An 11,438-nucleotide genomic window follows, 5' to 3' on the forward strand; every position below is an offset into this window, starting at 1 on the left:
ATCCACTGTTTATTGAAAACCTCTCTTTTCACTTGGATTATATTGAAACCAAGAATAACAAAAGGAAGAATAACAAAAAGAAGTCTTTGAAAATCGGATTTTTATAACGCAGAGGTGAAGTCCTGTGAAAGATGCAATAGGATGCTGGTGTGTTTAGCACAAAGCACTTGCCTGCTGTTTGCTGAGCTTTAATACTCAGCGAGAGGAAGGTGAGTGCAAATTCTCATCCAGAAAATATGGTGGTTTTCCCACACATCAAAAAACTTACAGTAAAAACTATCAGAATCAGTGTAGGAGCAATCTGAACGTGGCACCATTGCCAACAGATCACGTCTCATCTTCATGAATGACGAAGGGAAGGAATTATTTACTTAAACAATCCCAGGAAGGACCAGTGGAATCAGAAGGTGGAACTGGCATAAATGTCAACCTTTATTCAATCTCCCAGCACAGTACACGCCTTGGGTGCTTCAAATGAATATTAAAAAACCAAAAACTGAACAAAAAGACTGCTGAAGGAAGATCTCAAGGGTTAAGACAACGCTTTTAGAAGGGGTACATTGTCCACTTCATGGATGCCATCCTTGTCAATGAATCGGGCATTGAAAGAAGTCAGATTTAAGACGAAGCGTTTCTGAAGCTGTTTAAAAGACAAAGGAGGTAAGATTAATCCAGAGCTTAAACAAAAGAGGATAGCATGACTTAAGGGATATGCTGTTGCTCATCACAATTTCCATCCTGTTCTTGTTGCTGATATTTAATGTCACTAGAACTAGGGTGACTTTCACAGCTCAGGAAACGTTTAGTACAATTTTGTTATAATATTATCCATGTTAGAGCAGAGATTCAAAGCACAAAAGCCTGTTAGCGTGGAAGACATTTAAGGAGGAAGACAGCAGGCTGTAACTCAGGACACAGTGCAGGCATCAAAAAGAATTTAATCAGAACCTTGTTAGAACAAGTCTTCTTAATGTTTCCCTAGTTGTTTCTTCCCAATGATATTAAATTCAATCCCAAAGACAGAGAATACTCTCCTTCAGTAAAAGCCTTGGAGTCCAAAATGATACGTTTACATTAAAATAGATTATGAACTTTCAGGTCAAATCTTCACCCCAATTAGACTTAGATATCACTTCACAAGCTGCAAGAGAAGTATCTTCTCGTTATGTGTAACACAAGTAACAGAGGGATGCTTGCATTACATTCAGAAGCAACATAAAAGAAAGTCAAAGACTGTCTGTATCAATATTATGCTAAGCATGAAAGAAGTAGAAGTAAAGAAAAGCAATTAAGCTTAAAGTTTATGTTCTGGAGGACATGAACCATGCTAAGACAGCGCAAGCACCCACAAATCCTTTTCCTCAGTAGCTATTCCACATCTGGTCGACGTGCTTTTATTATCCCTTCTGGCAAAGAGAGCAAAATATGCGACAAGAGGAACAGGAAAATATCAGCAAATGAATGCAAACAAACATTCCTTTCTCAGGATCACAAGGACCCAGGTTTGGCAACTCACCTCCTCCAGACATTTCTTTAGGAGCTCCACAGCTTCCTCACGTGTGATACCTGAAAGAAAACATCCCCAGATTGATTTAATTAGAGGCCATCTCTCTCAACAGAAACTTTATTAAATTTAAACAACTTTTCAGCTGAGCACCAAAAGCTCCACTTCCCAGCTCACAGAAAACACTTTCCAGATGTACTGAGGACGCCCTGAGCTGAAGCACTCACACTGCAACAAGCCATTGAGAATCGATTTGTTCCACTGAATGGGAAGCATGACGGAATTTTGCCTCCCATGGCCAGGGAGCAGGCTTTGGAGGAGTCCAGCCTCCCCTCTCCCCTCAAGTTTATTACAGTTTTAAATCAGCTCCATCTGTCCACAGCCGGCTGCAAGTCAGTGACAGTAGGCGGAGACCAGTTTTAGTGCTGTGTTCCCTGCTGGGTATTAGTTTTAATAATGGGAAAGGCACGTGTGTGATGCCCCTGCTATTCTCACACACTGGGATGAAATCCAGCACTGGATAGGGATGGCAAGCCATGACAGCCCATTGTCGTTTGCTGTTTTTCCTCTTTTCACAAGGAGGGATGAAAATGTGGTACCATCATTTGTAAAGGTCGTGGCTAGAAAGCAGCTAAGCTCCGTGGATCTTATTTCTAAAGCTTTTGTTCCTGACTCGCATTCACTGTTCAGTTAAAAGAGCTCCCATTAAAATGAAATTGCCATCCTACAGCTGCTTTTCTTGCAGTAGATAGATGGAAGGATTGCTAAGTGAACAAATTCACTGTGAGAACAAGCTCAGCTTTGCACACAATAAGGAGCAAAGCAGTTTTGTGGCTGAAGTCAAAGATGTCATTAATTACAGTTCCAGCTTTGCACATCTCATCTGAAGAACAGGGATGGAGCACAGATCTCAAATTAGGACTTTAGACAGCTACAAGCATACACAATTATAATTAACGACTGTGCCAGCTGACCTTCAGCACCTCAGAGCTCTGAGATAACCTTGCTAGGAAGGAATGTCTTTTCACCCCTGTATTTTTGATACACCACAAATGAAACCAATCCAAAACACGGAGCAAAAAGACAGGGGGTTGCACTCTGGAGTTCGATACTCTGGAATAGCCATGTCACAGCAACAAGCAAGCGGAAAACAAAATGCTATTTATTAAAAACTATTAACAGTAAACTGTCTAGAGAAGTCCAGTCATGTCCTATGTGAAACTGGAACTTCTTTTGCTTGCAGACCATTATGTTTCAAATAGGAAAATAGAAAGGACAGTCTGGTTTCACTTGACCCCTTCAGAAGCAGGAGGCAACCTTCAAAGCCACATTTAGGCTAACAGTCAAGTTTAAACCTGCAGCAGCACAGCAGTTGTGACAGACCACCTGGCTCTGTACACGCCAAGCTCACTCTTTAAGCCTTTAAGTTATTCATCAACAATAGGAGAATTTGTCTCTCTGCAGGCTCCACTTACCTGGCTTGTAATAGCGGTCCAGGATGCTGAGGGTGAGGAATGCACCGTATCCATGTGCTGCAAAAGGAGCTTTAGCCAGAGCTGCAAGGTAATCCATGTAATAAAGGGCAGGACCCTCATGGTCATCATAGCCAGCCAGGAGAAGGTTGACATGGTAAGGGGTCTGCAAACAGAAACAGCCACACACAAGGTTTTGGATCTTAACCATCACACAGAACAGTAACACAGCTGGTTTTGCAATTCTTTATGACACAGTGACCAGCAGCTGACATCCACGCTCTTTGCAGGAGATGCTGGACTTCAGCATCAGAAAGGATCAAGTCTCCTGGTGTTACAGCATGCAGAATCAAAAGAAAAAAGTACAACTCTGCCCTTTTTTTCTTGAAGATTTCATGGCGCATTCAAACAAAATGAAAACTTTGATCACGTTTTCACAACGAATTCTTTGACTTCAACATAAAAGTTGATGATTTTTACCATCAACAGGGGGGCACAATGTGAGCATTCTGCAGTCTGTAAGAACTTCTGTTAATTTCATATGCTCTTTCCTCAGTCACACCACTGTTAACCAGAGACCATTTTAGCACACATGGGAGCTTACAAACGGTGCAGCGTGAACAGATATGCACAGTGCTGCACAGCCTTAATTGGCAATTAATTTTTTATTGCGTGTACCAAACTTAATCTTCACTATTTTGCTAAATTGATCACACGAAGCTCTAAGGAACTGGTTTGTTACCATTTAAAATCAACTAAGATGCTGCAACACCACATCACCACGCTGTACATTAATCTTAAAGCATTTCAGAGTATCTGTAACCAGTAACTATGCAGCTGTACTCATCTAATTAGGCTGTATTTTATTTGCTCTCCAACATCACACAAGCTGATACTTGAAAGCCGTGACACAAGATCACTCAAATCACTGTGTGACTTGGAATTACCAACACTGGCATATGTGAGACACTCAGCAACAAACAAATGGCCTTAGACTCCAATCTGTAAGCTATTTTTCAGTTGTATGCTCTCCTGCTAAAGGGCTGAGATAACTTCTTTAAAGCAAATTAATTGTTACCCATGCTATCCTATTACTCTAATAAATAGATCATGCATTCCAATGTTTACTTCCATAAGTGAAAATATTCTCATACAAGCCTTTCTGCTGAGTTTACACAGGACTCAGTTCACACCCTCCAACAGTGACACTTATGCTCACAGTGCACTAAGATGCAAACACTCAGAATCCCCTACGTGGAACTTAATTGTACCAAGTGGTCACTGCTCCTTTCCAAGGCTCCATTTCAAACTAATCCCATGCCCACTGAGGACTTCAGTCCTCGAGTCCTGAGGACTCCACAGTCTTCAGAGGACTGCAGTGGCTGAATGGTGACCAAACACAGCGTTGCTGCTGCTCCAGGATAAACGCAGCTCCCCCAGATTTGCCTTTATTTCTCGCCACAAGCAGCTTTGCACTTTATGCTGTTTGATTTAAAATAACCACAGCAATTAAGGCACGTGTGAAATTCTTCAGAACTTACAGCTGAAGAGAACAGCTGTGAGAAATACAGCCAGCCAACAGGCTCAGGAGGCTGGGCTGCGACAGGCAGCCGTGTGACATCTGGCGGAAGCCAAAGTCACAGCAAGGGGGAGGGAGAAAGGTGGGAGCGAGGAAGCATCCTGCCGAGCGTGGACAAGGAGAGGGGAACTGACAGCCTTCCCTTGGACTCAGGCCAGAGCCTGTCACCTACAATTAAACACAGCATCACAACCCGATGAGAAGTTGAACTTCAAAAGGGTTTCAGGGGCAGAGGGAATTTTTCCTGCTCCCCACCATCACGCACACTCAATAGTAGGTCTAACATATAACACTGATTCACCTGCTGCATCAAATGCCAGTGTGGAGGCACAGTGGAAGGGGAACTGCAGCACCACTCACCTACTTAAAAGCCAGCAGGCTCCAATGCAGCATCTGGATTTGCCTCACTCACAAACGAGAAACAAGCAGCTCCCTGCAGACACTACTTCAGAGCCTAAAGCCCTGCATGAAGGCTGAATATGACTTGCAAGAACCCCACAGATCTGACACACTGCCTGCCACCTACAGCAATATCCTCAGCACTAGGAAAGTACTGTGAGAAATGTTGTACTACCCCTGTAAGGTCCTTATTACAAGACTCTGTGCATCACTGGCTGTGTGAACAGAAGCCATTTCCTTCAAAAGACAGCCTATTTCTACTCCAGCAACAGCTTCATGTCTGCATGCTTTGCTAAAGCTTCAGAGCTTTGCTAAAGCAGCAACCACACTCTAATTAGAATGGTTTCAATATTTATCAACATAAATGTAACACTGCACAGATTTACTGTACCAGCTGGTTAACACTATTTGTTTTCCCCTTCCGTTTTTCATGCTTCTGTTTCTACTCAGAAAGTAAAGCTCACAAGTGAAAGCACTGCCTGACAGCAGACATTTATTCCAGAGAATATTTATTAATAAGGTGTGGAGAAAAGCAGGGGAAACACAACCTCCCTCAATAGTGTGGAGCAGATTTTAAACTGTGAAACAGTACTATTAAAAAGAATGTGCATTGCAAGGTAACAAAAAGCCAGAGATTCATATTAGTACTGGCTCATCTGCCAATATGAACGAAATCAAACTACACAGCATAGAGAAGAACCAAGAACATTTTAATCATCCACATAATTCACATAGGAGCTTCCAGGAATCCTACATGCAATTTGAACAGATGCACAGAGCTGGTGTTAATCCTTGTATCGCATCAATTAAAAAGAGGCACAAAAATAGGACAAAAAGTTCTGATGGCAAGGTTTGTATAACCAAATTCTAAATGCACACGAAGACACGACGTGCTGTGCTTAAAGAAAAAGAGTTCTCAGAACAGAGATCACTGTAGTGTGACAGTGTCAGAGTGCACTGCTTGCTCTGGGGCACCGCCATCTGCAACAGCACAGCGTTTTGTCTCCAGTAAATAAACACATCTGCCTTTGCCAGTGTCCTCCCCACTGTGCTGCCCATCTGGAGCAGGTGAGCTGGAAGACAAGCAGGGGCTCAGGAAGCAGGAGAGGCACGGGGAGGGATCAGGCCCCAAGGGACGTGGCACAGAAGACAGAGCCACATCGTGCCACATGCTGCCAGCTAAGGATGCCAAAACCTCTGCTAAATTACTCTTGTTAGTGGTGTTTAAATCCTATTACAAAATGGTTGCTTCTGCACCCAGGCAGGACACTCAGCATTGCCTCACCTGTGGAACACAAGGACCCTGCAAGGAGTTATTCCACTACAAGCTTGATTAACTTCAAAATTTGATACCTTCAGCTGCCCTCCACAACAGAAAAGAGAAGGCTGCCATCAGGTTGCTCCTACAGATGAGTTCAGTGCACAGCTCTGTGCCTCACTGCACACAAGCCTAATGCTCAGAATAAAGCTGATGCTGACAGGGCCTGTATGTGCCCATGTAAAATATGATTTCAAGCCTGTGAAGTAAACTGCTGGAATAAGCACCAACCTCATTTACCCATGTCCAATCCCTGACAGATCTGTTCAACTTCATTTTCAATATCCTCTTTGCTCTTGTTTTGTTTTACGCGACACGCTGGGAAGAATGCTAACCAAGTAATTCCTAACCTTGGATCTTTAGAAGTCTGTTTGCCCCTCCTGAAAACATTAGAACATTTTACAAGAAGAATTAAGCCTTTTCTCCTGGGGAAATAACAGATTTATTGCAACACGCGTTACGCCCGTTTATCAAATTTGGGAAGCACAGATCCAAGGACACTGACTTGCATACAGCCAAACAAGATGAAAGGCAAAGAGAAGTTCTGACTTCACTGTGCTTCAAAGGGCATCCCAGCGTCACAGCTGGAGAATCACTGACAGGATGCATTTATTAGCAACACTTTGAAAAAAAAAAAAAAAGATTACCATGAGAAAAATCAGTAATTACAGCTCAGTAACTTGAGAAAAAACATAAAGCTTCGACTTGGATTTCATGTTTCCTGAAAGCCTCGTGCTGCTGTTTACAAAAGGGACTTGTTTTGCTAAGCACATCAAACAGCTTTGCTCTATTAAATCATTTTCCAAGAAGATTAAACGGATTCAGTGCATTTGCATGAAAACTAACAACCTTATCTAGATGCTAAAGAGGCTTAATTCACTGAGCTGCGCTTACATTTGGAACAAAATGTTCATTGGGCCCAAAGATGAAGTTTTAAGACCACAGTTGTATCAGTTATCAACACCCGATAACTTCTCTGAATGTGCAAATCAATATTTATTTTTCAGAAGAAATGACTTTTCCAAGTGAATTCACACACAGATACAGAAGCCAACACCTCTACATCAGACCCAAAAAGTTTTGGCCAAAATCTTTTGCTTATTACTCACTCGACTGCGAAGGTAATCAGCCAGATTTCGTCGTGTGAAGTTTGCAGCTGCAGTAGGAGACAATTCGTAACCTGTAGCAGAAATGCATATTGGATTAAAAAATCATACACATTTAAATCTATGATTTCCCATAGTATTTCATAGGTAACAACATAGAGATAATTTCATAGAATGGCCTGAGTTGCAAAGGAGCACAGCGCTCATCCAGTCCCAACCCCCTGCTGTGTGCAGGTCACCAACCAGCAGCCCAGGCTGCCCAGAGCCACATCCAGCCTGGCTTTGAATGCCTGCAGGGATGGGGCATCCACAGCCTCCTTGGGCAACCTGTTCCAGTGCCTCACCACCCTGAGTGAAAAACTTCCTCCTAAAATCCAGCCTAAACCACTGATTTTGGAGATAATAAGTTAACCCTTTAATATCGAAGTAATACATTATTTAATCTGCCTAACCCCATTTTATTCTGAAAGCTACAGTTACAGAGATAATCGTGCAAAGAGCCCTTAAAGTCCAGGTAGCTCATAGGTGTACAGAGCATTCAAACACACAGCTTGAAAAAGTCAAATACTACGAGCACATAGCTGGAATTTCTCAGCCACATACATCAGGAAAGCTGCTAACAGCTGGCACGCAATGGATATCTTCCTCAAACACTGTCACTGGTGTTAAAAACAGCTTAGTAGGGCTATAGATAAGTAATCTCTCTCACTCACCATTTCGCATTTTGTAGAGCTGAACGTTTTTCTGGATGTATTCTGCAAACTGCACGGTGTCTCCAGCCTCGCCAACACACAGCAGCAAGATCTTTTCACTCATCTTAAACATTTTATCGTGGTCTAGGCAGAGGAAACAAAGAGATCTGAAGTGAAATACAGTTTTAAGCAAAAGCACCACCAGCTGTAAAACTGAAGATTCCATAGAAAATTTACCAAAACTTACAGCTTTTTGGTAGCGTTCTAGAACAGGGCTTGGATTAAGGCTGCTACACCTTGTGCACATACTCCTAGCCCATGTTACTACAACAACAGGCAGAAAAAGCCATTTTTGAGAACTCCAAAGGCTTGGAAACTCCCCAGGTGTTTTCCCACATCAGGAAACTAAAAAGATACCACAGTCACTCACATAACTCGAGTTGCTCTTACTTCCAATACCCCCTTTTCCCCACGAAATAGCCTTTAGCAGGGATACAGCTCCAATCAAGCCCTTCCTCCTGCCCTCATTATTCCTCTGGAACACCCAACGCAGCCCTACCGCAAAGCCTGGGCCAACAGGCGACGTTACCTCAAGCCTTCAGCTAACAAAACCACCAGCAGGCACGGCAGCTCGGAGTGCCGGCTTCACACAGAGCACGCAGCCCTGCGAGACCAGAGCTCCGAGCCGGCAGCCCCTCATAGGAACCAGACCCGAATTAAAGACCCTCACAGCGTTTCCCCGCGCGGTGCCGCACATCGCGGGGCTGGGAGCCCCCGGCAGCACAGGGGAACGAGGCCGGGTCCAGCGAGCGGCAACCCAGAACAGCGGCAGCTCCGCTCGGCCCTCACCGTGCTTCATCTGGATGATGCTAGAAGCCGCCACGGTGTCGGCAGCCACCAGGACGTAGTCGGGGCCCTGGATCCCGATCAGGTACTCCATGGCGGCCGCGCTCCGCCGCCCTGAGCCGTGACACAGCGATGCGCCGCCGCCTCCGAAACGCCACCACCGCGCATGCGCCGGCGCGGTGTGATGACGTCAGGTCTCGCGAGAGCACGGTGCGGGAGTCACGTGGGGGCGCGCGCGTTGCGCCGCGCGTCCGTTGGCGCCTGAGGGGAGGCGGGGTGGGGTGGGTGCTGATGTGCTTTTATGGCCTCTGCCCTAATTATCTCTGCTAACTAATCTTGATGAGCAGGGAGCAGCGCTGGGTGCGCAGAGGGGTTACTTGGGTTGCTCTGTCTAAGGGGTTCTTTGCAGGGTATGGTCTGTTCTCTGCGTTCCGCAGTTTGGTTGCCCTGTGCCGTGGGGGTGGTGGAGGCTTCAGGCAAATCTGGGCCTTTGTGCACGTGAGTTGGGGTGGTTGCTGCTGCTCCCAGCCAAAATGTATCTTGTTCGTTATTAAAAAGCATGCTTGCAAAGCACAGTCTCAAAGAAAGGTGGAAAATTGAGTTGTAATAGGGCAGCTTCTGCTGCGTGTGCTTTGTGGGATAAAAACCAAGCTGGCTTGGCTTGCACGCCTTGGAGCAGAGGGCACTGCTTGGAACTGAAACTCTGTGGAGGTCCAAGAGGAAAGGAAGCTGCTCCAAACCCTGCCCTGCGAGGCAGCTGTTCTTGGGCACAAAATGCATTGAAAATGAAACCCTGGCGCTGCCGCAGCCTCCGATCTGCGCATTCAAAGGGAGCTGAACTGTGAAGAGAGGCGGTGAAGGCCCTCCAGCAGCAGCGCAGGGATTTATTCACTGCCCATCTTTCTGTGTCAGTAGTGGCTGGCAGTGCCAAGCCTGGGCCCTGGCCTCGGCTCCCTGCTGCTCCTGCAGTGCATGCTGTGCAGCCGGTAGCCATGAGCGAGTTCAGGCTCTCCCTGCCAGCCCCATCCCACACAAAACCCCCGCAGCACAGAGACAAGCCCTGGCTTGAGTCACCTACTGGGCTAATGCAGGAATTTTTTCCTTGCTGATCTGTGCATGCCAAACACTGGGGGAAAACTCCCAAGCTGCAGATGTGCCTGCTGATTTCCTGATCCGATGGTAGATTCAGAGCTTTGTGATCTCTGCTCTGGGACTTTGGATGAAATGTCCCTGTTTCGTCCCTTGGCTGAACGTGGGTTCTGACAGCTGCTGAGCAGCAGATGCTCTCCTCACTATTCCCTTCTTTTTCCCCACTCCCACTCTATTTTAGTTTCTCAGTGCTTTGTGTTAGGTGGCCACCAAGCACCCAGAAGCTTCCAGGTGTGGCTGTAAAGTAGGTAATTGATAACGAGGAACAAAACAAATACCCTAATTGCCTGGATGTTGTCTGACTGCAGGCACCATCCTGCCGAGCACTAGCATATGCTTTATTGATTAAACACTGCCTGAGCCCGTCAAACATGTGAGCTAAGTGCAGCTCCACAAAGACCCAGCCCCACGCCAATGAAAGGGGCCACCGAAGCATTAAAATCCCACGGTTGCTGTAAAGGAAGCAGCCCCAGGACATAAAATTCTGGATGCTACAGCACATGGCAAATGCCCAACTGTACCTATACCAAGAAAGTCACTGTGTAATTATGAGAACTGGGCATAACCTTTGTGTGGTTTAAAAAGTACTAAACATGCCAAGAAGCAACAGCAAACCGTCTTCAGGAAACAGTATAAATGAGTGTAAGCAGCAAATTCACCATTTTGACTGTTTTCCAATTGCCTGTAGCTACACTTGTTAAACTGAGTGCTGCGTGCGTAAATCAAAACAGGATGTTTTCTTTTACCTAACAATGGCCGAGCTCTTTGCCAGTGCTTAAGTATTTTCTGTGTGGATCCAACCTATAGTTTTAAACACATTTTCCCCTATAGATGTTACTGCGTGTGTGCCCACAGCCAGCCTGTTAACAGTGATTTTCTGAGACCTCTTTAAGAGAAGGTTAACGAAAAATCAACAGTTACCTTTTCTTGTTGATTTTCATTGGGCCCTAGGGTGCAATTAAATGTTAACATTGTTATTGAACAGATTGAATTTCCCTGGTTAGGAAGCATGCATACGTACAGTACACACCTACCTCTCTTCCCAGGGTGAAGGCACTCCTGACATCATGACGTGGGTGTAAGGAGGGAAGCAAGACATCTCTGCTAGCAGAATTTGGGGAATATTTTCCGCTATTAAAAGGAATTTCTCCAACCTGTAGTAGATCTTAAAATTGAATCTGCTTCTGCCTTTTTAATTGTAGTGTATTTGTATGTGTGTGTGCTCCATGTCCTTGGTGAGAAGGATCGCCCAGCAAAGAGGAAGCAGCCTGAGTCCCTCGTGTAACTTGCCATACCAGCAAACCAGTGCAGAGATGCATGTTGTGAGAAGTCAAGAGGGACAGGCTAGCTAAGACCAGGACAAATGGGATGGC

The 11,438-nt window shown here is 45.1% G+C and overlaps 1 protein-coding gene across 1 annotated transcript; it reads right to left on the reverse strand.

Annotated features, from left to right (window-relative positions):
- Window positions 1-408: 408 nt before the first annotated feature.
- Window positions 409-9,083, reverse strand: PSMB2 (proteasome 20S subunit beta 2). The gene is made up of 6 exons (XM_042885142.1): window positions 8,920-9,083; window positions 8,092-8,214; window positions 7,382-7,452; window positions 2,980-3,142; window positions 1,517-1,566; window positions 409-640 (listed from the first exon to the last, which is right to left on the reverse strand). The coding sequence occupies exons 1-6, from the start codon at window positions 9,008-9,010 to the stop codon at window positions 533-535; spliced, it is 606 nt and encodes a 201-aa protein (XP_042741076.1). The 5' UTR covers window positions 9,011-9,083; the 3' UTR covers window positions 409-532.
- Between the last annotated feature and the right edge of the window lie 2,355 nt (window positions 9,084-11,438).

Source organism: Lagopus leucura, unplaced genomic scaffold (genome assembly GCF_019238085.1).
Source record: "Lagopus leucura isolate 7727_CA_CO unplaced genomic scaffold, USGS_WTPT01 Super-Scaffold_100048, whole genome shotgun sequence".
Taxonomy (NCBI): domain Eukaryota; kingdom Metazoa; phylum Chordata; class Aves; order Galliformes; family Phasianidae; genus Lagopus; species Lagopus leucura.